At 42.4% G+C, this 25048-nt stretch overlaps 2 protein-coding genes across 5 annotated transcripts in view; one reads left to right on the plus strand and one right to left on the minus strand.

Annotated features, from left to right (window-relative positions):
* tpra (translocated promoter region a, nuclear basket protein) overlaps positions 1 to 13534 on the minus strand; it is a 25693-nt gene extending 12159 nt beyond the window's left edge. For all 4 annotated transcript variants that reach the window (XM_038964121.1, XM_038964120.1, XM_038964119.1 and 1 more), the window contains exons 1-25: positions 13328 to 13534; positions 12226 to 12330; positions 12047 to 12114; positions 11845 to 11932; positions 11633 to 11736; positions 11271 to 11435; positions 10920 to 11012; positions 10759 to 10839; positions 10477 to 10564; positions 10132 to 10263; positions 9845 to 9939; positions 6314 to 6511; positions 5884 to 5991; positions 5289 to 5506; positions 4972 to 5135; positions 4568 to 4704; positions 3624 to 3772; positions 3190 to 3352; positions 2938 to 3072; positions 2560 to 2700; positions 1579 to 1789; positions 1213 to 1427; positions 873 to 1013; positions 581 to 697; positions 184 to 387 (exon numbers count right to left, since the gene is read on the minus strand). In XM_038964121.1, the coding sequence (XP_038820049.1) occupies positions 184 to 387; positions 581 to 697; positions 873 to 1013; positions 1213 to 1427; positions 1579 to 1789; positions 2560 to 2700; positions 2938 to 3072; positions 3190 to 3352; positions 3624 to 3772; positions 4568 to 4704; positions 4972 to 5135; positions 5289 to 5506; positions 5884 to 5991; positions 6314 to 6511; positions 9845 to 9939; positions 10132 to 10263; positions 10477 to 10564; positions 10759 to 10839; positions 10920 to 11012; positions 11271 to 11435; positions 11633 to 11736; positions 11845 to 11932; positions 12047 to 12114; positions 12226 to 12330; positions 13328 to 13478 (3471 nt within the window). In that variant the 5' untranslated portion in view covers positions 13479 to 13534. The remainder of the gene's footprint in view (positions 1 to 183; positions 388 to 580; positions 698 to 872; positions 1014 to 1212; positions 1428 to 1578; positions 1790 to 2559; positions 2701 to 2937; positions 3073 to 3189; positions 3353 to 3623; positions 3773 to 4567; positions 4705 to 4971; positions 5136 to 5288; positions 5507 to 5883; positions 5992 to 6313; positions 6512 to 9844; positions 9940 to 10131; positions 10264 to 10476; positions 10565 to 10758; positions 10840 to 10919; positions 11013 to 11270; positions 11436 to 11632; positions 11737 to 11844; positions 11933 to 12046; positions 12115 to 12225; positions 12331 to 13327) is intronic.
* A 132-nt stretch (positions 13535 to 13666) lies between these two features.
* LOC120019874 (retinoic acid receptor RXR-gamma-A-like) lies at positions 13667 to 23086 on the plus strand. Its single transcript, XM_038963288.1, has 9 exons — positions 13667 to 13675; positions 15124 to 15214; positions 18907 to 19086; positions 19168 to 19328; positions 19518 to 19647; positions 19909 to 20041; positions 20480 to 20571; positions 20824 to 20929; positions 22589 to 23086. Exons 1-9 carry the CDS (start codon positions 13667 to 13669, stop codon positions 22734 to 22736), a joined length of 1050 nt encoding a protein of 349 aa, XP_038819216.1. The 3' UTR covers positions 22737 to 23086.
* The last annotated feature ends 1962 nt before the right edge of the window (positions 23087 to 25048 follow it).

Here is a 25048-nt window from a genome sequence, read left to right on the forward strand (position 1 = left end):
ACAATGTGTCCAACTCATCACCAGCAAGCAACTGATGGAACGGTGAAACTTGACATTTCAGTATTCAGTTTCAGTAACCTGCTACATCCTGGCCAAATCTAATAGTTCTTTACCACATTGTCTGTCAAAAAGATTTGCATTACTCTTTCAACAACGTTCACACCACATCTCCCCCCCACCAACCTTGAGTTTCTTCTCCAGCTGGTTCCAGTTGGTGCGAGCCTCCTGTAGCTGGGTGGTGATCTGTTTGGCCTTGTCCTCCAGCTGCTTCCTGCTCTGGTTCCCCTGCAGGCCTTGTTTCTTGACCGCCTGTAGCGCCTCCACATCAGCCGCATGCAGCATCAGCTCCCGCTCATACTTGTTCTGGGCCTCCGCTGCCAGCTTGCCCTGTGCAAGGAAAAAAAGAGTCAAGTTTGACAAACCCATGCCTAGACACTGTCATACCAACAGCCTTTCTAGCGTTTCACCTCATTTATAATTAGAGGTGAAGCACAAAGGATCTGAAGGAAGCAACATACAGGGCAGTTTGCCCTTAATTATCGACTGAGAACATGTAGCCTGACATTAGCTGGAGGTCTACCTGCTGCAGGCTGTCCTGCATGGCCTTCTGTTCCTGGGTGACGGCTGCAGCCTTCCTCTCCTCAGCCTCCTGCAGCTCTGACTGCAAGTTTTTCATAGTCCTCTTCAGCTCATTCACCTGGGGAAAAATGAGTGGGCATGAGCGGAGGATGACAGAGGGGCCTTGTTGGGCCCACGACTAACATGTCAGCTCCAGACATCCAACATTAAGAGGGGTCAATACATTGCAACATTTAGCCACAGCTGTGGCTTCTGATGTTTTGAGAAAGTATTTGGTACAGTTGCCATCTTACCTGTTTCTCCACAATGTCCACGGCCTTCCTCTTCTCCTCACGGAGCTCCTGTTTCTCCTTCTCAGCCTCCACCAGCTTCTTTTCCAGCCCACGCTGGAACTCCTGGGCCTCCTTTAGACGAGTCTCCACAGGAGAACGAGCCTGAGAGGTAGAGAGAGAGGTAGAGAGAGGAAGTTAGGCATCAAAGAAGTTATATCAAATTGGTGTTCAAAGTGAGTTTGAACTTCACTGGTAGTGTTGATTACTACAAGGATGGAAGATCGATAAGTCAAAGGGAAAGGGTCATTGTAGGATAATAAGTACTTGTACGCTTTTCTGGTGCTAATTCTCAACACATAACCTGTTTCTCTTTGCTGAGGGACTCCTCCAGGCTGAGCACCACGATGCGGTACTGCTCCACGTTAGTGCTCGCGTTCTGCAGGCGCTCCTGCAGATCGCTGATCTGCTTCTCGGCCTGCTGCAGACGCCCGCGCACCTCCTCTAGTTCTGCCTGGAGCTTGGCCTGGGCTTCCTGGGTAGCCTGGGACTGGGCCTGAGCTAGGGTCTGAGATGGAGCTACAAACAAACCACAAACAGATAGTGACTGAAAATGCCAACAGTTCTGGTCCAATGCCACCATTTCCAATGCTTTTACGCAATACATTGCAATGTCTCCTGTCAAATTCCCAGAGGACATCTGTAATTGCCACTTTGGACGAAAGCCTACCTCTTAACGGTGCTCTGATGGGTGCCCGGGAGTTGGTCTGGCCCAGGCTCTGACCCTGGCCCAGACCTGAACCCTGGTTCTGGCTCTCAGCATGGCTGAGCTGTTGTTTCAGAAGGTTAGCCTGCTGCTCAGCATTCTTCAAAAGCTCCTTGGTCTTCTGGTGCAGGGCACACTGGGCCTCTAGCTGCTTCTTGGCCTCCAGCAGTTGAGCCTGAGGGAGTATATTAAAATAAAAACTGGTGGAGGAAGGAAAGGGGGCCTAAAAGTGTCCGCATGCTCCCAGCTGAAACAGTTAGTGCATATATTATGACAACATTGTGACGTTTTTCTTTGTTTTGGTCTTCAGCAAGGTTTTTTTTTGGGCTGTTCGTTCACACACACACACACACAAAAGTATCTGAAGGCAAGACGAAGTCTACGCCCCTTCGTCAGTGATTGGTCAACAGTATGGATTCTTCAATGAAGTGCTTGTTGTCATTCAACAAGAAACAAATCATTTTAATGCAAATTTCTTCACTTTTTGCACCAAACATCTTAGTTAGATGTAAAATTGCGCGACTAAAATCTTGGCAAAAACGTAAAAATTAATGACATATTTCTTGAGTCATCTTAGATTAATTCTGAATATTGAGGAAGTGTATACTGGCTACGGCGTCTAAAGATGAACAAACAGTACTATTGCCGCTTTTTTCTCGTTCTTTTAAGGGAGTATGCGAGCTGAACAGAAGCATGCGGAAGGCTTAAGTGATGTTATGGTAAAAACCACAGAAGGTCTAATATTCTCATAGTCACGGTTATTCAACTCATACCTTACGAGAAGGGCAATTAAAGAGAGAAGGACAGAACGAAAGGGTTGGGGGAAGAAAGAGGGGATGAAAAAGTGACAGAGGAGATAAAGGAGACAGAAAAAAAGACAACCAGACAACCAGTGTCAGTAAGAAAGAGGAAAGGAAGTAAGAAAAATATTGAGTGTATACGAACATCTTGGTTACGGCCCAGCGTGTGCCTCTGCTCCACCTCCTCAGCCAGTTTCTTCTTAAACTGGGTGAGCTCTCTCTCCAGTCTCTCTATCTGGCTGTTCAGACGCTGCCCGGTCTCGGTCTCAGTACGCTCCATCGTCAGCTAGGGGACAAGAGTAAGGCAGGGAGGTGATCGTCATTAAACAAAACAGAGAAAGTGTGCATAGATCTTTTCTACACTAGAGTAGTGTGACTGGACTCTGCGGCAAACCACAGATTTGTCCTTTGAGGCATTTTCAATTACTAGAGGCCCACTGTGAGGAGTCTGTCAGGATAGGCCTCAGTAAGTGTGCAATGTGTTTGTGTAACTGGTTGACATATGTAAGAGCAGTGTGTGTACCTGGATGGACTTGAGGTTGGTGAGCAGGAGGTTCTGGTTGCGCTGCTCAGCCATCATGGCTTCCTTCTCCTGGTTCAGTCTGGACTCTGCTGACTTCAGCATGTCTCTCTCTTTCTTCAGGTTCTCACCACGCACCTGATGGTGGGGGGAAAGAAAGAAAAGAAAGGAGAGAGGGGAGAAGAGAAATGAATAAACATACATACCCCATCGCAGCTTAACTAGCCCCGCCTGGGCCAACCTTAACCTCCTAACCTCTGCCATGGCCAGCTTCTCATTGGCTGCCCGGAGATCCTGGGTCATGGTGTGGATGATCTGCTCATGTTTCTGAGCCGTGGCGGCCATCTTCTGGCTCTTATCGTGCAGAGCAGCGATCTCCCGCCTGTAGCCGTTTACATTCTCCTGCAGCATCTCGTACCTGACAGAGACCAAACATGATTTGATTTACTTCAGCAGATGGACACTTCTGCCCCAAAAAATACATATGAGATGTGTTTGTTCAGAGCATTCGAAAAGGGAAGCGGAAAATGATCAATATCCAAAATAAAAAATGCAACAGAAATCAATTTTCTCAGAATTTTCTAAAATAAGTCAGGTGAAGTATGAAAAAGCAATGCAGGACATACACATCACTATTGTCGTTGGATTTAGTATAACTTAAACAACAACTAAGCAGTTGGCTAACTTACCTCTTGGAGGCGAACTCCAGCTGTGTGGAGAGCTTGGCCTTCTGGGAGCGGACCGCAGACAGCTGCTCCTGTAGCTTCTCGTTCTGCTCATTCAGCATCCTGTCGTTCACCGCCTTCTCATTCTTGTATGTGGTGAAGGAGTCGTTCAACTGGAAGGGGCAGAGGTAAAAAATATTTTTGTGAACAGGGTTGTGTACCTAATAAACTGGCCACTGAGTGGGAGTGTGCGATCGTTCCCTTTTGATCACTGAGTGTAAGTTAAATGGGTTTCCATCGCATTTTCAACTCTACGGATTGTTTTGTCACAAACTGTGGCAATAAATCGCGAACTTGCTCAATCTGGTTTTGGCACATGCTCTCTAAACAGTTCACTGATAATGGACAGGGTACGTTATATGATGAGATATGGATAAGAGGAATATAATTTATATTTGATAATTGATGCCAACCATTGATTATCATATGTCACCAGCACTCAAGTAATATTCTCAATATTTATTGTAAATTTGCATCAAGCTCACCACTGTCCTTCACCACCATGAAGTTATTGATAATTTATTTAATCTGCCTATAAACTCTTAGTGGTAGTAAAAATTATATCACATGACTCCAAGTTTACTTCGATATGATGGTTATTACATCAAAATACAGAATATTTTGTAACAACTGATGAGTCCTCTCTTTCAGTGCCAAACTGCATGTCACTGCAGTGACAGTGATCTACAAGTCATTTTGCATGCTGGACAACCCCAGGCAATAACAGTAGCCTAGTCAAACTACACACTGTGCCCAGTTTCACACGCTGACCAACGCGAGGTAAGTAAACAAATTCATAACATAGATGAGATACTATTCAATTTCCTTTGATTCAACAAAGAATCAATTAAAATGTCAACTTCGATGTTGTCTGACTGCCTCTCCCGTCTCCCTGGTATGCATCTGACCTGTTTGAGAGCAGCCTTGGCCTGGATGGTCTGGGAAGACTCAGCGGCTGAAGCCCTCATGGGGGTGGACCTGGTGGGAGGGGGGAAGGAGGGCCGGCTGGGGGTGTACGTCTGGGGGGCTGCCTCCTGTGTAGGACCTGAGAATAAGAACATATATAATCCTGTCAGCATAACAAAGATCAATGAATTGATCTAAAGCTCCAAGGCCCAATAAATAAACATGCCCGTGTCCATGTACTGATTTGGTTGAGTGTGAAGGTAGGCTCAATGCATATATCTTTGTCGTGATTAGGGTTAGGCTGAGGTGTGGTTATACTGTGGTGGTTGAGGTTAAGTTTAAGTTGATGAGTGTTTACAGTGCGTAGGTTGGGGTTAGGTTGTTATATGGTTGCTGAGAAGTTCACCTTGTGGTGGGAGGTTGAAGCCGGTGCTCTGGGACAGCAGGATGCGGTACATGTCTCTCTGGCGGCCGTTGGAGTCAGCCAACTGCTTTTGCTGGTTTCTCTGCTCCTTTATAATCTCCAGCTCCTTCTGGACCTTCTCTAGCTGCTGTTCCAGCTGGGTCACACTACATATACACAAGACAGGAGGAATAGAGTTTGTTTTCAGAAATAGTGCATTTGTAAAAAGCACTAAGCAAATGAAATCTGACTGTATGACTGAGATATTATGTTCAAGGGTGAGGAAGTACAATGTCAAGGGGTTGATAAACGTTCCCTACCGTGCGGACTTGGCCTCGGTCTGCTCTCTCTCCATCTTCTCCCCCAGCTCCCGGAGACGTGCCAGCATGCTCTGGTTCTGCCGCTGCAACTCCTCCACACTGCGGAAGGAAACCTGCCGCGGGTTGATGATCTCAGAGCTGCTGCTCAGGTTCATCGTCTCCTCGCGGACCACCGGGTTGCCACGCGCCTCCTCCAGCTCCACTAGCAGGACGCGCACCTAGAGGGCGCGAAGAAAAGGAGTAAAATCTATATGAGAGCAACTTATTAAAGGCAGTGGCTCCTACTCTTATTCCTGGAGGAGCTTCTCTTGATTTTGTTAAGGCAAGGAAAACCAAGACACTTTGATAGCCACCAAATTGTTAAATTCATGTTTTAAGTATCCCTATATTTCTGTTATTACGGTGCTATTACTCTGTTATTAGTACACCTGGACAGGAGTCTCACTGTTGATGGACCTGGCCTGAGTGCAATGGACACCATGTATTGTGGAAATATGGTTCAGTAAACGTTGTTAAACTGGAACGTAGTTGTCATTTTAAGTTAACAGTTATAGTAATATGGTAATGGTAGACACTAAATGACACCATGGTATACCTGCTGGGACATGTCCTCCAGCTCTCTCTCAGAGTGCTGGTTGTCCTTCTCCAGGTTGGAGCAGTGCTTTTTGGCCTCATCTGTCTCTTTCTGCAGGCTGTGGATCTCCTGAAGATTACAAGAGATCGAGATTGGTCAATCCAAGCCTCAACTCAGACATTAGCACTGATATATGCCTATATTTTTCTGCGTCGTATTCTCTCCCCCCTTCTGTGTGATGTATCTGGGTTTTGTTCATGAAATGGAAAACATTTAAAAACTAAAATTAGCATTTCTTATAAGTCTAGGTAGTCCCTCCCTTTTTACTGTCCGTTTTCTTCAGTTTGGTGCCTAATGAACACAACCCAGCTTCTTCCTCTGTCAATTTCTATTTTCCCCTCCCCCACATATAGATCCTCATTCATCCAGTCCTGCCATCTCTCCCGCTCACCGTCCTGGCCTGTTCCAGTTTGGCACAGAGGCTGTTCATGGACCTCTGCATGCTCTCATACTCCTCCCGCTGGCGCTTTAGGATGGGCGCCTTCTCCTCCACCTCCTGCACGATCTCGTCCAGCACGCGCGTCACACGCCGGTTCTCCTGCTTCTCCACGAGCAACTGGTCCTGGACGTCCACGAATGCGTTGTACAGCTAAGAGAGCGGGATTGTTTTGTGTGTTTTTTTTTTTTAAAGATGTTAAGTCATGACTAAACATTTGCCATCAGAAAGTATTCATACCCCTTGACTTATTCCACATTTTGTTGTGATATTGAATTCAAAAACAGATTAAATGACACACAAACCCCCAAAATAACAAACTGAAAACATGTTTTTTTGTTGAAATGTTGGAAAATTTATTGAAAATGAAACAGAAATCTAATTTCCATAAGTATTCACACCCTTTTGCTATGACACTCCAAATTGAGATCGGGTGCATCCAATTTTGTACCCCCCCCCCCCCCCCCCCCCCCCGAAAATAACTTTTGGATATTAGATTGACCGTCAGTCACCAGCATATCGACTTTCCTGAATTGGATCCTTTGTTTGAACCCCCTCCAATAAAGTAGAGGGTGGAGGGTGAGGATTTCCTTCCTGAGAAGAATCAGGGACTGCAACATACTCTGTTTTACAGCATCAAGGGTGGAGGTGTACCTTTCTTGACTAGCTACTCATGGTGTGATTGTGGTAACGTACAGGAACTCAAGTCCTTTTGTTCTCCTGATCTGGAATACCTCACTATCAAATGCCGACCTCATAACTTCCAGAAAATTATTTTCGGTAATCGCCACGGCCGTATATATTCCCCCTCACACCGACGACGTGATGGCTCTCAAGGAACTACACTGAACTTTGTGAAAACTGCATATCCTGAGGATGCATTTATTGTAGCTGAGGACTTTAACCAATAAGAGTCTAAGCCGGGGGGGGGGGGCTCACTGCATGGAACAGATAGTCCCCCACCAAAAAAATCTATAGGAAGTTTGTTCTGAAGTGTCTGTCCTAGAGGTCGACCGATTATGATTTTTCAACGCCGATACCGATTGGAGGACCAAAAAAAGCCGATAACGATTAAATCGGCCGATTAAAAAAAAAATATATATTAATATATATTTGTAATAATGACAATTACAACAATACTGAATGAACACTTATTTTAACTTAATATAATACATAAAATTAATTTAGTCTCAAATAAAAATTAAACATGTTCAATTTGGTTTAAATAATGCAAAAACAACGTGTTGAAGAAAGTAAAAGTGCAATATGTGTAAATAATGCAAAAACAACTTGTTGAAGAAAGTAAAAGTGCAATATGTGTAAATAATGCAAAAACAACGTGTTGAAGAAAGTAAAAGTGCAATATGTGTCATGTAAAAAAGCTAACGTTTAAGTTGTTTGCTCAGAACATATGAAAGATGGCGGTTCCTTTTAACACGAGTCTTCAATATTCCCAGGTAAGAAGTTTTAGGTTGTAGTTATTATAGGACTCTCTCTCTCTCTCTATACCATTTGTATTTCATATACCTTTGACTATTGGATGTTCTAATAGGTAATTTAGTATTGGCAGCCTAATCTCGGGAGTTGATAGGCTTGAAGTCAAACAATGCAATGCTTGAAGCAGAGTGAAGGGCTGCTGGCAAATGCAGGAAAGTGCTGTTTGAATGAATGCAGTCAGAATGCTCTTTCAAATCATAGACTTAATTATAATATAATAACGCACAGAAATACGAGCCTTAGGTCATTAATAATGGTCAAATCCGGAAACTATCATTTCGAAAACAAAATGCTTATTCTTTCAGTGAAATACGGAACCGTATTTAATCTAACGGATGGCATCCCTAAGTCTAAATATTGCTGTTACATTGCACAACCTTCAATGTTATGTCATAATTATGTACAATTCTGGAAAATTAATTACGGTCTTTGTTAGGAAGAAATGGTCTTCACACAGTTCGCAATGAGCCAGGCGGCCCAAACGGCTGCATATACCCTGACTCTGCATGCACAGAACGCAAGAGAAGTGACAATTTCCCTAGTTAAAGAAATTCATGTTAGCAGGCAATATTAACTAAATATGCAGATTAAAAAATATATACTTGTGTATTGATTTTAAGAAAGGCGTTGATGTTTATGGTTAGGTACACATTGGTGCAACGACAGTGCTTATTTCACGAAAGCGCTTGTTAAATCACCCGTTTGGCGAAGTAGGCTGTGATTCAATTATAAATTAACAGGCACCGAATCAATTATATGCAACGCAGGACAAGCTAGATAAACTAGTAATATCATCAACCATGTGTAGTTAACTAGTGATTATGTTAAGATTGATTGTTTTTTATAAGATAAGTTTAATGCTAGCTAGCACCTTACCTTGGCTCCTTGATGCACTCGCATAACAGGTAGTCAGCCTGCCATGCAGTCTCCTCGTGGAGTGCAATGTAATCGTCGTCCAAAAATGCAGATTACCGATTGTTATGAAAACTTGAAATGGGCCCTAATTAAATCGGCCATTCCGATTAATCGGTCGACCTCGAGTCTGTCCTATATCTGAGAGACAAGAAACATCTGGAAACATGCATTTTCTGTTTTACATTAACCCCTTATTTTTTTTGACACGAAACAGTCTCCATATATACTTCCATTAATTTTTTCAGCGGGTACTGGGGGACCTTCAGACGGGTATTGTGAGGCCTGTGGTCATGTACGTGTTCGTGAGTCTTATCTTTCCATAGAGGGGTCATAATAGTTTTGCAGGCCAAACCGTTTGGACGCTACAAACGATTTAGTGTTAGCCAATCACCAACAAAGGGGTGTAGACTTTGGCTTGACTCCAGAATTGTTTTTATCCAAAACGTCACAAAATGTCTTCATAATATATGCACAAACTCTTCCTACCCGTTTCAGCTGGGAAGCATACGGACACCTTTAGACTGAGGCAAAGATTAACGTTCCAACAGGACAATGACCCCAAGCATTGAGCCAAAACAACACTGGCATGGCTTCAGAACAAGAATGTGAAAGTCCTTGACTAGCCCAGCCAAAGCCTAGACTTGAATCCAATTGAAAATCTGTGGAAAGACTTGACTGCTGTTCACCGTCGCTCCCCATCTAACTTAAGAGCTTGAGAAAACACCCAAATCCAGATGTACCCAAGACGACAAAGCTGTAATCGTCGCCAACGGTGCTTCTACAAAGTATTGACTCAGGGGTGTGAATTCTTATGTAAATAAGATATTTCTGTATTTCATTTTCAATAGATTTGCCAAAATTTCTAAAAACATGTTTTCACTGTCATTATGGGGCATTGTGTGTAGATGGGTAAGAAAAAAAAATCTATTTAATCCATGTTTAATTCAGGCTGTAACACAACAAAATGTGGAATAAGTCAACGGGTATGATTTTTTTCTGATGGCACTGTATCTTCGAGACTTTTGGACCCTTCATTTCATTGCTTCATCACAATGTTAAAACATGTCATTTTACCTCCATGAACTTCATTCCAGGCTTGACAATCTTGGCCACAGCAGCTGCGGTCGGACACATGGAGTCCAACTCTTCCTCTGTGAGCACTGGCATGCCTGAGGAAATAAGCACTTTTTAAAAAACAATCCTCATTCAACAATCCTGGACACCTCGTCTTGCAGTATGAGATAATATCTCAAATAAGCAATTTAAAGTGAATATAGGACTGAGGAGTCCAAGGTCAACAGATTCAGATTGTAGCGAAAGGAAAATTCCAGACAATACAGATATACAGTACTGTCCCATACTTCTTTTCTTATCTGAGGCACGCAGGTTGGCGTTCTCCAGCTCCATCTTCTTAAACTTCTCCTTCATCTCAGCCTCCTGTTTGCTCTTTGACCCCTCCATGTCTGCCAGCTTCTTCTCCATGTTCTGTCTCGCTGTTGGAAGGAAGAGCAATGACATAATCATTAAAAAAATTATAAACATTTTTATTAATTTTTCTATTAGATTTCAGCCAAACCAAAGTGTTACTTTTTCCTATAACATTTGGGTCTTTTCAAAATGTGATATTATTTAGATAGATTGTATCAATGGTTGACAACAACCATTAGGAATTGGAAACAATAGAGTGAATGCATTGTGTATCTCACCATCACCAGCTTCCTTCACCAGCTTGTGCAGCTCCTCCACGGCCCTGTTCAACTCCTCGTTCTTGGACTCTGCATCTGACGCTGACCCCTAAAGAAACCACATAAAAGAACGGACCATTAGCAAGCTACCACTGCACTGCTATGAATGCCTTATATGCCTAAATGTTCACACTAAATATTGTACATAATGCAAAACAGTGCTAAAAGATACCCCTGCATACTAAAAAACAGTGCTCATACATATTCCAACATAGTACATTAGAAGAATAGTCAGATAATTACCTTGTACAAGTTGGAGAGCTTGATGTGGGCATTCTGTTCATTGCGGTACTTCTCCTCCATGGTGCTATGATGGTCTTTAGCCTACAGTACATAGATGTATTGATAACAGTATAGTTCCTTATCAATAATCCCATTTATAATCAGTTGAATTTACACCAAACCTCTTTCAGTTTTGTCATCAGGTCCTCCACTCGCTTCTGCAGGTTCTCACTGCTCTTCTTCAGATTGGTGACTTGGGTTTGAAGTCTTGTGACCTGGAGAGAGGGTGGAAGCCACAGGGTGTAAGGACATAACAGACTGCTCTATATGGTCACAACATTCATACCAAAGAAATGTAATGCTCACCAAATCATTATTGCTAAGAGTTATATTGACATTTTCTATGTCTATTGCTTTGTATACTGTTATCCTAAACAAGATCATACAATTACAGGACAGCCTGGTGAAATTGAAGCATATATGATATATTTGCACAAGAAGTCATAAAACCAGTGGGCCGTATGGTACAGTACCTCGTCCTTCTTGCACTCAAAGCTGCACTTGAGCTCCAGGATCTCCTTGCCCTTGTCCCTGGAGACTGATAGCAGCTCCTCTGTCTTGGTCTTCAGTTCAGAGTTCAGCCACGTGTTCTGATTCTGCAGCAGCTCCTTCTCCTGCTCCATACGTTTCTCACGGTGCTGGAAATACAATGTGTAAAGTCATTAAGCAATCATTGTAATCAATACAATATAGGGATGATCGGACAGGTGCATTCTCAGAGGCACCCCATCTCAATCTGCTTCTCAAAGTGCTTGAAATACAACCGTGTTATGTTGGCAATGTACTTAATAAAAAGTAAAGGGCTAGCAAGCTCTGAGGCTCTGGAATTTTTCACCTGAATGGAGACCTCAGAAGATTGGATGTCATCCAGTTTGAGCTGTAGATCTATTTTGGCTGTGTTGGTCTCCACCAGCTTGTCATTGAGCCGCTTGACATCCTCTGCGGAAAACAAATGAACACATTTATCATATGGAACAATAGCAGATAGTAAGACAAACAAATAATTTACAATGAGAACAACTCGCATGTGCCGAGTCCGTGTCTTACCGGTGAGATTTTCCACTTCTTGAGTTCTCTTTTCAAGCAGACGAGCCAGTTCCCGCCTTTCGGCCTCAATCTCATATTTGGCTTTGCTCTGAGATAGAGTTATGATATATGTTAATGCTCATGCCCTTCCCTGAAGTTTGATGAGAAAGCTTTCTGCATGCATAACGGTCATGTGGACAAAGAAAGATACGCATATTCTCACCGGCTGCTGTGATTCCTTCTCCTCTGACGATTCCACATCCACACCTTTCAGATTGTTCAGCTCTTCGACTAGAGAGAAAGAAATTATAACATTTAACCTTCAATCTAACCTTCTGGACTTGGACTGTGTGACAGGTGCAATGTCAACATTGGTAGTGTGGAAAACAACAGACTACTTACTGAGTTTGGTATTCTCCTCTTTGAGAGTCTGGTAATTCCGGGTGTGAGACACAATCTGCTCCTGACTCTCTGCCAATCTCTTCTCAACGTCAAAGTATTGCTGCTCTAAATGTGTAGTAAGGCATGGGGGATATGTCACACATGGGCAGGCGATAGGCTAGCTCTCAAACACGTTAAGAAATGTCAGCAATCATCGCTTGCAATATGGCTTTCGTAGCATATGGCCCTTATCCTTCATCAGCAAGAAATAATCCTTATACACTTACTGTAGCATTCTTGCACAGATCCATACAGCTATGGGTGCCTCCAGCTGACGAAACTATACTTCAGCTAAACTTCCCGAGTTAGCTTACACACAGGCGTTCGAAGCATGCTAGATAGCAAATTAGCAAAGGTGGTCGCCTCTTGACTGGCCGGCTTGTGGGAACACTAACCCCAACTCTGAGTATCAATGTAACTTTATTTTATTATTTCTCGCTGATATTAAAGGTCATTATGCTTCCTAAACCGTACCGCAAGCGATACGTGTTAATGATCAGATTGAGCGTCAGGGCTCTTAACAAAACTCCCCCGTACAGAAGACGCCTTCGTCCAAATAATATTATGTAATGGAAAATTGTCATGAGCAAGGGCTAGCGATACAATGTAGGTACAACACATTGACATGGGATGCAATAGTATGATGTAGGTAGCTGGTGTGTCTAACGTTAGTCTTCTAGACAAGAATGAGTAACACTGGAAATATGAATGAGAAACGTGTAAGAGACAGATTTTGAGGATGGATATGGAATAAAACGTGATCAGTTTAGTCACCCCTTCCTAGACCGTAGCGAGCTAACTAATTCGCAAACTCACTTTACTTTTAAAACGCACTTGCAAAACAATCATTGCACTCAACCAGCTAACGTTACAGTACAGGGCCTGTACTACTGCCATCTCAGGCTATAACGTTACTGCTGTGGTAGCTAATAAATAAGGCCAGCTTCATAGATTATTAGCTAACTAGTAACGTAAAATATAACCAACCAGCTGCTAAAGTTATATTGGTTGACATAAATAGCTAACTAAACCTAGCTAACCGGCTAGCCAGTGCTCCACTTACCACAGTCCGCTTTGAACCGCTCGTGCTGCGTTTTGAGGGATTCGATTTCATTCTTTTGGTCAGTAAGGAACTTTTCTAATTTGTTTTGAGCAGCTTTAGGAAGTTTATTAAGCTCTGTACGCTCCAAAACTTGGAGCAGAACTGCCGCCATCTCCCAACCAGTCCGAAACAGCGCAAAGCAACTTCGTTGGGCTTAGTATCAGAAGAAAAAAATGGACCTCGAGTAGCATAACCTACGCTGCCAATACGCGACAGATAACATTAACCGCGGAGCATCACGGGAGATTGAGTATATTGTCCAATCATCTTCTTCGGATGCAGTGACGTATTATTTAAGCGATGCCACACGTATCAACCAAAAACGTTTTAGAACGAACTCGTTGTTCTGTGTATCAACCAACGTTTTTTAAATAACTAAACCAAGATAGACCAAAGCCCATCGTTTCAAAAGGGAATACATTTGTCAAAGTGGGCAGAACAAGCAAGGAGGAGGGCAAAGCCAAGCACGAGCTAGCGAGATCCTATTGGGGCGTTCTATCATAATTTGTATATTTCCGTTAGGGAACGCCTACTTGAATGGGAATCAACGCCCCATCCAACAGACTATTGACCAATCGCGTTCACGTTGGCAGGCTGCGTCACGTGGTTGCTAAACTCAAACCCTTCTAAAGGGCAGGGTATTGCCGCGTTCAAGACAACTGGGAAATTTTTGACTTCCGAGCGTTCACAACAGTTAGTCTGTCGAAAAAAATAGGAGCTCTAGAAAGCGGCCAGAGTTCCCGAGTTGGAATTCCGAGTTGGGTGACCGTTCAAATCGATTTTTCCAAGTCGGAGCTCGTTTTTATTCAGTTCCCAGTCTTGAACGCACGATTGTCGGATACTTTCGAGTAACCCGTTGTTTTGAACGCGGCACCTGCCTATTTCCCTCGAAAGTACTTAATGTAACGATTTCAATAGAGTATTACAAAAAAACAAGTTATTCCCATCTCTCTCCCATCTTTTCAAAGTTGCCGAAATATCAGGTGCGTCCACTTATGTCTGTGTATTCGTAACAGCCTAACCATAACGAAACGTTTATTCGATCAAATAAGCCTCACAATAGAAAATGAGTAATTACATTTGTGTAGACAAATTCGACACTCCCATTGACTTGCATTACACAAATTCCTCTCTTTGTGGTTTTATTTCGTAGACAGATTTTAGGCGGAGTAAACCCTCTCGCTTCGTCTTTTCCTCTCTGGTTTCCACTAATTTGGTCCCTTATTTAAGTTTAGGCATAATATTAGCAGTGTGGTTAGGTTTAAAATCAGATTAAAAAAAATATCAATTGTAGAAATGGGTGGGGTTTAGCTATAATTATGACTGTCTTTGTGGCTGTGTTAATTAGTGACGACCAATATTAATTTGCTGCTGGAACTGTTCATGAAGTAACCACTCATGTCAACCAGGTAGCTAACGTTATAACGAATTTAAGCCTACATTTGAATAGATTTAGGCTGAACTCATAAGGATACAATCTTACACCTCTGTGCGATTGTCAGGATTTGTGTTTGTTTTGTTTGAAAACCAAGTTACCTTTCCATCCACTAATGTAACGTGTCATGCTAGACTGAGCTAGCTAACTATAACGTTAATTTCTGCTGAAGTACTGTCCATTAGTTATCTGAAATAATCTACTGTGATATTTTGGAAAATGTCGTGTTTCACAGCTTCTGAATATAATTTGCAGGGCTTCATGATTGAAGAGAAAGCTAAAGTTCTCTCGCTGCCTTTCTCCGTCTTTATTCTGTCGTTAGAATGGGCAGAGACTACATAGTGGAGGGTGTGGTGGTGAAATATCTGTTCAATCTCCGTGCATCTTGTGTCACAGGACTTCTCATTGGCCAGGTAAGGTTCACTTATCATGGATCTATGCGTCATTGCCTAATGGTGTCAGGATCGTATTCATTAGTAGGCTACACATCGTAGCAAAACGTTTTGCAATGGAAAACGAAAAGTACCACTTCAGGTAGTCCCTCCCTCCCTGTTTTATTTTATAATTATTTCAGATTTATTTTAATTTGCAAACATCAGAAAACATACATAGACAGTATACAATAGACAAACGCACACAAATTCCAACAAACATCAATGACATCACACCTACTCAAACCAACATGTTCCCACCTGATCCATACCCATCCCATTTCTCTCACTCCAACATTCTCTCTCATTCTTCATACCTTGGGCGTTTCCAGTGCTTGTGACACTATGCCATATGGCCCCAAATTGCACTATTCTATTTCTCTCTGTAGACACGTTTTAAAAAAATAATAAAGCATTTGATTCATCTACTGTTTTTAACAATGGAGGATAATTTAATTTACAGTTTAAGTAAAAGTTTTTTAAAAATGATTTTAGAGAAAAGTATGGTCCAACCCATTGGGAATCTCACCACACCCTGAAATATGCAGATACTTTAGCTTTCTCTTCAATAATGAAGCCCTGCAGACTAGACCATACCATACTGTAGCTGGTTACCAGACTAGACCATACTTTAATGTAGCTGGTTACCAGACTAGACCATACTATACTGTAGCTGGTTACTAGACTAGACCATATTATACTGGAGCTGGTTACCAGACTAGACCATACTATACTGTAGCTGGTTACCAGACTAGACCATACTATACTGTAGCTGGTTACCAGACTAGACCATACTATACTGTAGCTGGTTACCAGACTAGACCATACTATACTGTAGCTGGTTACCAGATTAGACCATACTATACTGTAGCAGGTTACCAGACTAGACCATACTATACTGTAGCAGGTTACCAGACTAGACCATACTATATTGTAGCTGGTTACCAGATTAGACCATACTATAATGTAGCTGGTTACCAGACTAGACCATACTATACTGTTGCTGGTTACCAGACTAGACCATACTATACTGAAGCTGGTTACCAGACTAGACCATACTATACTGTAGCTGGGTACCAGATTAGACCATACTGTAATGTAGCTGGTTACCAGACTAGACCATACTATACTGTAGCTGGTTACCAGACTAGACCATACTATACTGTAGCTGGTTACCAGATTAGACCATACTATATTGTAGCTGGTTACCAGACTAGACCATACTATACTGTAGCTGGTTACCAGATTAGACCATACTGTACTGTAGCTGGTTACCAGATTAGACCATACTATACTGTAGCTGGTTACCAGATTAGACCATACTGTAATGTAGATGGTTACCAGATTAGACCATACTATACTGTAGCTGGTTACCAGACTAGACCATACTATACTGTAGCTGGTTACCAGATTAGACCATACTGTAATGTAGATGGTTACCAGACTAGACCATACTATACTGTAGCTGGTTACCAGACTAGACCATACTATAATGTAGCTGGTTACCAGATTAGACCATACTATACTGTAGCTGGTTACTAGACAATACTATACTGTAGCTGGTTACCAGATTAGACCATACTATACTGTAGCTGGTTACCAGACTAGACCATACTATACTGTAGCTGGTTACCAGACTAGACCATACTATACTGTAGCTGGTTACCAGACTAGACCATACTGTAATGTAGATGGTTACCAGACTAGACCATACTATACTGTAGCTGGTTACCAGACTAGACCATACTATACTGTAGCTGGTTACCAGACTAGACCATACTATACTGTAGATGGTTACCAGACTAGACCATACTATACTGTAGCTGGTTACCAGACTAGTCAATACTATACTGTAGCTGGTTACCAGACTAGACCATACTATACTGTAGCTGGTTACCAGACTAGACCATACTATACTGGAGCTGGTTGCCAGACTAGACCATACTATAATGTAGCTGGTTACCAGATTAGACCATACTATACTGTAGCTGGTTACCAGACTAGTCAATACTATACTGTAGCTGGTTACCAGACTAGACCATACTATACTGTAGCTGGTTACCAGACTAGTCAATACTATACTGTAGCTGGTTACCAGACTAGACCATACTATACTGGAGCTGGTTGCCAGACTAGTCAATACTATACTGTAGCTGGTTACCAGACTAGACCATACTATACTGTAGCTGGTTACCAGACTAGACCATACTATACTGGAGCTGGTTACCAGATTAGACCATACTATACTGTAGATGGTTACCAGATTAGACCATACTATACTGTAGCTGGTTACCAGATTAGACCATACTGTAATGTAGCTGGTTACCAGATTAGACCATACTGTACTGTAGCTGGTTACCAGATTAGACCATACTTTACTGTAGCTGGTTACCAGATTAGACCATACTTTAATGTAGCTGGTTACCAGATTAGACCATACTTTAATGTAGCTGGTTACCAGATTAGACCATACTATACTGTAGCTGGTTACTAGACTAGACAATACTATACTGTAGCTGGTTACCAGATTAGACCATACTTTAATGTAGCTGGTTACCAGATTAGACCATACTATACTGTAGCTGGTTACTAGACTAGACAATACTATACTGTAGCTGGTTACCAGACTAGACCATACTATACTGTAGCTGGTTACCAGACTAGACCATACTATACTGTAGCTGGTTACCAGACTAGACCATACTATACTGGAGCTGGTTACCAGACTAGACCATACTATACTGTAGCTGGTTACCAGACTAGACCATACTTTAATGTAGCTGGTTACCAGACTAGACCATACTATACTGTAGCTGGTTACCAGATTAGACCATACTGTAATGTAGCTGGTTACCAGATTAGACCATACTGTACTGTAGCTGGTTACCAGATTAGACCATACTATAATGTAGCTGGTTACCAGATTAGACCATACTATAATGTAGATGGTTACCAGATTAGACCATACTATAATGTAGCTGGTTACCAGATTAGACCATACTGTAATGTAGATGGTTACCAGATTAGACCATACTGTACTGTAGCTGGTTACCAGATTAGACCATACTATAATGTAGATGGTTACCAGATTAGACCATACTATAATGTAGATGGTTACCAGATTAGACCATACTATAATGTAGCTGGTTACCAGATTAGACCATACTGTAATGTAGATGGTTACCAGATTAGACCATACTGTACTGTAGCTGGTTACCAGATTAGACCATACTATAATGTAGCTGGTTACCAGATTAGACCATACTATACTGTAGATGGTTACCAGATTAGACCATACTATAATGTAGATGGTTACCAGATTAGACCATACTATACTGTAGATGGTTACCAGATTAGACCATACTATAATGTAGCTGGTTACCAGATTAGACCATACTATAATGTAGCTGGTTACCAGACTAGACCATACTGTACTGTACCATCGTTTTCCTCCTTGACAAGTTACATGGTTTGGAAGAACTTCTGTCCCTACTACTAGTATACCATACCACCTTCATCAACATAGCTACAGGATAACTAAGCCAAAACATTTCCTTAATAAATGCTCCGTCATATTATATCCCCTCACTAACAGCATTAACAGAATGATAACATCCAGAGAGAACCACACAACTACAGTTCATTGATCTTCTATATATTCAATGTTCTTCCAGGGAAACACTACGGCGTGTACAGCTGTGAAGGCTGCAAGGGCTTCTTCAAGAGAACCATCAGGAAGGACCTCAGCTACACGTGTCGAGACAGCAAGCAGTGCCTGATCGACAAGCGCCAGCGCAACCGCTGCCAGTACTGCCGCTATCAGAAGTGTCTGGCTATGGGCATGAAGAGAGAAGGTGTGTGTGTGTGTGTGTGTGTGTGTGTGTGTGTGTGTGTGTGTGTGTGTGACTCCCATGTTTGTGTGTTCCTCTGCGCAGCGGTGCAGGAGGAGCGCCAGCGGGGCCGGGAGAAGAGTGATAACGAGGTGGAGTCTACCAGTAGTTTTAACGAGGACATGCCTGTTGAGAAGATACTGGACGCGGAGCTGGCTATCGAACCCAAGACTGAAGCCTACATGGAGGCGAGCGCAGGCAACTCTGTAAGCAAACCTCCCTCTGTCCATCCTTCCGCCCATCTCTCTCTCTCTCTATGGACAGATCTACACTACGTCAAATCATATTCATTGTCCTGAATGCTTGAGGTCACTCTACACATGTCTATTTGTTCCAAACTCAGTGTCCTCTTTCATAGCTGATTATTGAATATTCCATGTGTGTCTATCTGACAGAAGAACGACCCGGTCACCAACATCTGCCAGGCAGCAGACAAGCAGCTGTTCACCCTGGTGGAGTGGGCCAAGAGGATCCCACACTTCTCTGAGCTGCCCCTGGACGACCAGGTCATCTTATTACGAGCAGGTAGGCTCCAGCTACAGCACAGCAGATCACCATGCCTGTTCACACACCACAGACACCTATTGATTAATCTACTGCATTGATAGAAATATTTACTATGAGTAGTGGTGGTAGAACAATACAGTATATTTTTTGCACAGAGCGGTTTCCTTAGCACACCCTTACCCCTCTGGACACGTAGGTAGTTCTAGTCTCAACAACATAGTCACAATTCAAGTTAAACTCACCAGTTAACCACAGTATATTTTTCTCTCTCTCTGTTAGGTTGGAATGAGCTGCTCATTGCCTCGTTCTCCCACCGCTCTGTGACAGTGAAGGATGGTATCCTATTGGCCACGGGGCTCCACGTACACCGCAGCAGCGCCCACAGTGCCGGGGTGGGCTCCATCTTTGACAGGTCAGAGAAAAATACTTTAACAGTATAACCCCTTGACATGTGTAATATGGATACCATAGTAACCCATAGCCCTCACCACAGGTGGCTGGTGGCTCCTTCCTTGGGGAGGACGGGCTCATAGTAATGGCTGAAACAGAATCAATGGAATGGTATCAAACACAGCAAACACGTTTCCATGTGTTTGATACCTTTCCATTCACTCCATTCCAGCCATTATTATAACCTGTCCTCCCCTCAGCAGCCTCCTGTGGCCTACACTATAGCTTTCTCTTATGTAACACAGCTAGAAATGTAGCCCTGGTATTTCTACAGTAGTAGAAATGTCTATAATGATAGTTTGTTGCGCATCTATAGATGGACTTGCAAAATAAAGTGTTACCATGTTTTTTCCCCGTGACTTGTTTTCAATGTCTTTTCTTGCTGTGTTGTGGTCTCCAGGGTGCTGACGGAGCTGGTGTCTAAGATGAAAGACATGCAGATGGACAAGACTGAGCTGGGCTGCCTCCGAGCCATTGTTCTCTTCAACCCAGGTAACTACCATCATCATACAAGAGGCGGCTCGTCCAGGGAGGAAGAGGAGGATGGTCATCCTCATTAATTTTAGCATTAAAGATTGTTGTCCAATTAGCTTATTTTTTTTAATCATTTAACGTTTTTAACTCACTGAACACCATATATTCGACATTAGAAATACATTACAAATACACTTATAATATATTTCACATACTGTTTACTGTGTGCACAAGGGTAAGTTTCTGTCTATGAATGTTCTTTGCTTCCAGATGCCAAGGGCCTGTCTAATCCTACAGAGGTGGAAGCCCTGAGAGAGAAGGTCTACGCCTCACTGGAGTCCTACACTAAACACAGATATCCGGAGCAGCCTGGCAGGTCAGTCTCTCACAGTCACACTCTCCTTCAGTCTTATACATTTTCTGCTTAATTTGGGGCTGCATTCAATCCCTATTGTGGAAGTATCCCAGAAGACCCACGCTAAAATGTAAAGTACATTTCAGAATGAGCCGACAAATTCAGCGTTTACCGTGAATGCAGTCTTTGCAAACGCGGGAACAATCGAGCTATAACATGGATCTCCCACGACACAGATTTAATCCAATCCCTAGTCTTGGTAAATGACACACTCATATACACTAATGTCCAGTCATTCAACAGTCTCATGTGTCTGACTCTTCCTACTGTATGACACTGCAGCTCTTTAAAATATCACACTTTACTCTACCCATATAGGCTCTAATTTTCCCATATTCCTTCTCCGCTAAGTCTGATTTAAAGACGATAAATCGTAATTAATCTTCATGGTTTGCGTATGCCATTACACCTTTACTCCACACACAGAGACGCATACAAAGCTCTCCCTCGCCCTCCATTTGCAAAATCTGACCATAACTCTATCCTCCTGATTCCTGCTTACAACCAAAAATTAAAGCAGGAAGCACCAGTGACTCGGTTTATAAAAAAGTGGTCAGATGAAGCAGATGCTAAGCTACAGGACTGTTTTGCTAGCACAGACTGGAATATGTTCCGGGATTCTTCCGATGGCATTGAGGAGTACACCACAGTCACTGGCTTTATCAATAAGTGCATCGAGGACGTCGTTCCCACAGTGACTGTAAGTACATACCCCAACCAGAAGCAATGGATTAAAGGCAACATTCGCACTGAGCTAAAGGGTAGAGCTGCCGCTTTCAAGGAGCGGGACTCTAACCCGGAAGCTTATAAGAAATCCCACTATGCCCTCAGACGAACGATCAAACAGGCAAAGTGTCAACACAGGACTAAGATCGAAAGGATTTGGCATGGGTCCTCAGATCCAGTTTACAGCTGCACCATTGAGAGCATCCTGACGGGTTGAATCACTGCCTGGTATGGCAACTGCTCGGCCTCCTACCGCAAGGCACTACAGAGGGTAGTGCGTACGGCCCAGTACTTCACCGGGGCCAAGCTTCCTGCCATCCAGGACCTCTATACCAGGCGGTGTCATAGGAAGGCCATAAAAATTGTCAAAGACTCCAGCCACTCTAGTCATAGACTGTTCTCTCTGCTACTGCACGGCAAAAGGTACCGGAGCGCCAAGTCTAGGTCCAAGAGGTTCCTAAACAGCTTCTACCCCCAAGCCATAAGTCTCCTGAACAGCTAATCAAATGTCTACCCAGACTATTTGCATTGCCCCCCATGCTGCTACGACTCTCTGTTATTATCTATGCATAGCCACTTTAATAACTCTACCTACATGTGCATAATTACCTCAATACCGGTGCCCCCGCACCTTGACACATTGACTCTGTACCGGTACCCCCTGTATATAGCCCCGCTATTGTTATTTACTGCTGCTCTCTTACTTTTTGGGGGGGATTTTCTTAAAACTGCATTGTTGGTTAAGGGCTTGTAAGTAAGCATTTCACTGTAAGGTCTACTACACCTGTTGTATTTGGCGCATGTGACAAATACAATTGGATTTGATAAGGCTTTAAAATTACACCCCAGACAAGAGTAATCAATCCTCCCTCCTATCTACTTTCTCCTGGTCAGATTTGCCAAGCTGTTGTTGCGTTTGCCTGCACTACGCTCCATCGGCCTCAAGTGTCTGGAGCACCTCTTCTTCTTCAAGCTGATAGGAGATACGCCCATAGATACTTTCCTTATGGAAATGCTCGAAGCGCCGCACCAGATCACATGACACAAGTCTTACCCATTGTAAATACCCCCTAAACCCAATTCCCAGATCCCGTACCCCGGAGTACAACTGCTATGAAGTCAAACTTGAGAGTTCTTCACTTGCATATTTTGTACCGAGCACAATTAATAATGTGAAAATAAAACGTTTCTATTGGTATTTTAAGAATTGAAACACTGTCAAAGGTGAATTTTAAAGAGGATTTGTTTTTGTAAAAAGAAGAGTATTAATTATCAGATCTAGCAACAACTGAATGCAACATGAAGTCTTATTCAATGATGAATGGTATGAAATACAGTTTCACCAGAATAGAATATCTGTGCAAATAAAAAGACAACTTTTAACATAATAAATTGCTTCAAGTCTGGTCAATTCATTGTGTCTTGCACTCAACCTTTATTCTCAACCTCAATTTGATTTTTATTTAAAGTGCAGTTACAAAACAGGACAACGAAAATAAACCACATTCTTTAAACATTCTGTATGTAAATACAGTATGTACAGTTGAAGTCGGAAGTTGACATGCACTTAGGTTGGAGTCATTAAAACCTGTTTTTCAACCACCCCAAAAATGTCTTGTTAACAAAACTATAGTTTTGGCAAGTCGGTTACTTTGTGCATGACACAAGTAATTTTTCCAACAATTGTTTACAGATAGATTATTTCACTTATAATTCACTGAATCACAATTCCATTGGGTCAGAAGTTTACATACACTAAGTTGTCTGTGCCTTTAAACAGGTTGGAAAATTCCAGAAAATGATGGCATGGCTTTAGAAGCTTCTGCTAGGCTAATTGAAATCATTGGAGTCAATTGGAGGTGTACCTGTGGATGTATTTCAAGGCCTACCTTCAAACTCAGTGCCTCTGCACTTTTGTGGCAAAATGGCTTAAGGACAAAGGTCAAGGTATTGGAGTGGCCATCACAAAGCCCTGACCTCAATCCTATAGAAAATTTGTGGGCAGAACTGAAAAAGCGTGTGCAAGCAAGGAGGCCTACAAACCTGACTCAGTTACACCAGCTCTGCCAGGAGGAATGGGCCAAAATTCACCCAACTTATTGTGGAAGGCTACCCGAAACGTTTGACCCAAGTTAAACAATTTAAAGGCAATGCTGCCAAATACTAATTGAGTGTATGTAAACTTCCGACCCACTGGGAATGTGATGAAAGAAATAAAAGCTGAAATAAATAATTCTCTCAACAATTATTCTGACATGTCACATTCTTAAAATAAAGTGGTGATCCTAACTGACCTAAGACAGGTCATTTTTACTAGGATTAAATGTCAGGAATTGTGAAAAACTGAGTTTAAATGTATTTGGCTAAGGTGTGTGTAAACTTCCGACTTCAACTGTAAATACAGTATGTGTAGGATTGGAGAAGAAACCTAGCAAAGATTTGAACAGAACCTCACCCAGTCAGTTTGTTATGCTATAAACTTGCAATAAACTCAATGGTATGTGGTAAAATCATGTTCTGTGTCCTATTGTAATCTCCTTTGCATATGTGAAGTAACCTATTAAGAGAGAGCACAAGCAGCGTTGGAAAGCCTGAGTATGTGAAATGCGTGGAAAACCTAAACAGTAGTAAGACATGGAAACACAGATTATTTTATAGTGTCAGTGGACCAACCAACAGCTCTTCCACTTGCCATACCTCATTTTGTGTTGCGTTAGTGAAATTGTGAAGTACTATCTAATTATTCTCTTGAAATTAGATTTACCTCATAAAACGTTTAGGTTACACACAAAGTTGACATGTGCGTCTCGTTGAGTATTGCTCTTTTAAGTTACAAAATATGCAAATGCCATACGGTAGCTATTTAATCTCTTTATAACACATATTTCATCCCAACAAGTCATTGCACATCTCCTTTATAGAGTATTTATTAAAAGTGTCCATTCAAGAGTGTTGGAGCAACAAGAGCAACTGCGGTCTGATTTTCATTAATTCATTCCAATGCCAGCCACCCTTTACAGCAACGATACTCAAATTGGGCCAGGAGTTCTTCCTGACTTTGGAAAAACTCTGGGCCCAAGTTATAGGCTATAATAATAGTAATTTGGTGGGCGCTTATATTTGTCCCATTTCACACATGTATTAATACACATGCATGAATTGGAAATTTAAAAAATTGCACCCTCGGAGTGGTGTCACAGCCAGGGTATGCCGTTATCAACTGCTACCCTGGAACAATTAGGATTAAGTGCCTTGCTCAAGGGCACATCAACAGATTTGTTACCTTGATGGCTCAGTGCTTAAAACTTGCAACCTTTCTGTCACTTGCCCAACGCGATAACTGCTAGGCTATCT

Source organism: Salvelinus namaycush, chromosome 25 (assembly GCF_016432855.1).
Source record: "Salvelinus namaycush isolate Seneca chromosome 25, SaNama_1.0, whole genome shotgun sequence".
NCBI classification, from domain to species: Eukaryota; Metazoa; Chordata; class Actinopteri; order Salmoniformes; family Salmonidae; genus Salvelinus; species Salvelinus namaycush.

Excerpts from the sequence above, each read along its gene's own strand:
- LOC120019874 (XM_038963288.1), top strand. Across the intron at positions 19,087-19,167 it reads TATGGGCATGAAGAGAGAAG|CGGTGCAGGAGGAGCGCCAG; the intron begins GTGTGTGTGTGT and ends TCCTCTGCGCAG. Across the intron at positions 20,930-22,588 it reads TATCCGGAGCAGCCTGGCAG|ATTTGCCAAGCTGTTGTTGC; the intron begins GTCAGTCTCTCA and ends TCTCCTGGTCAG.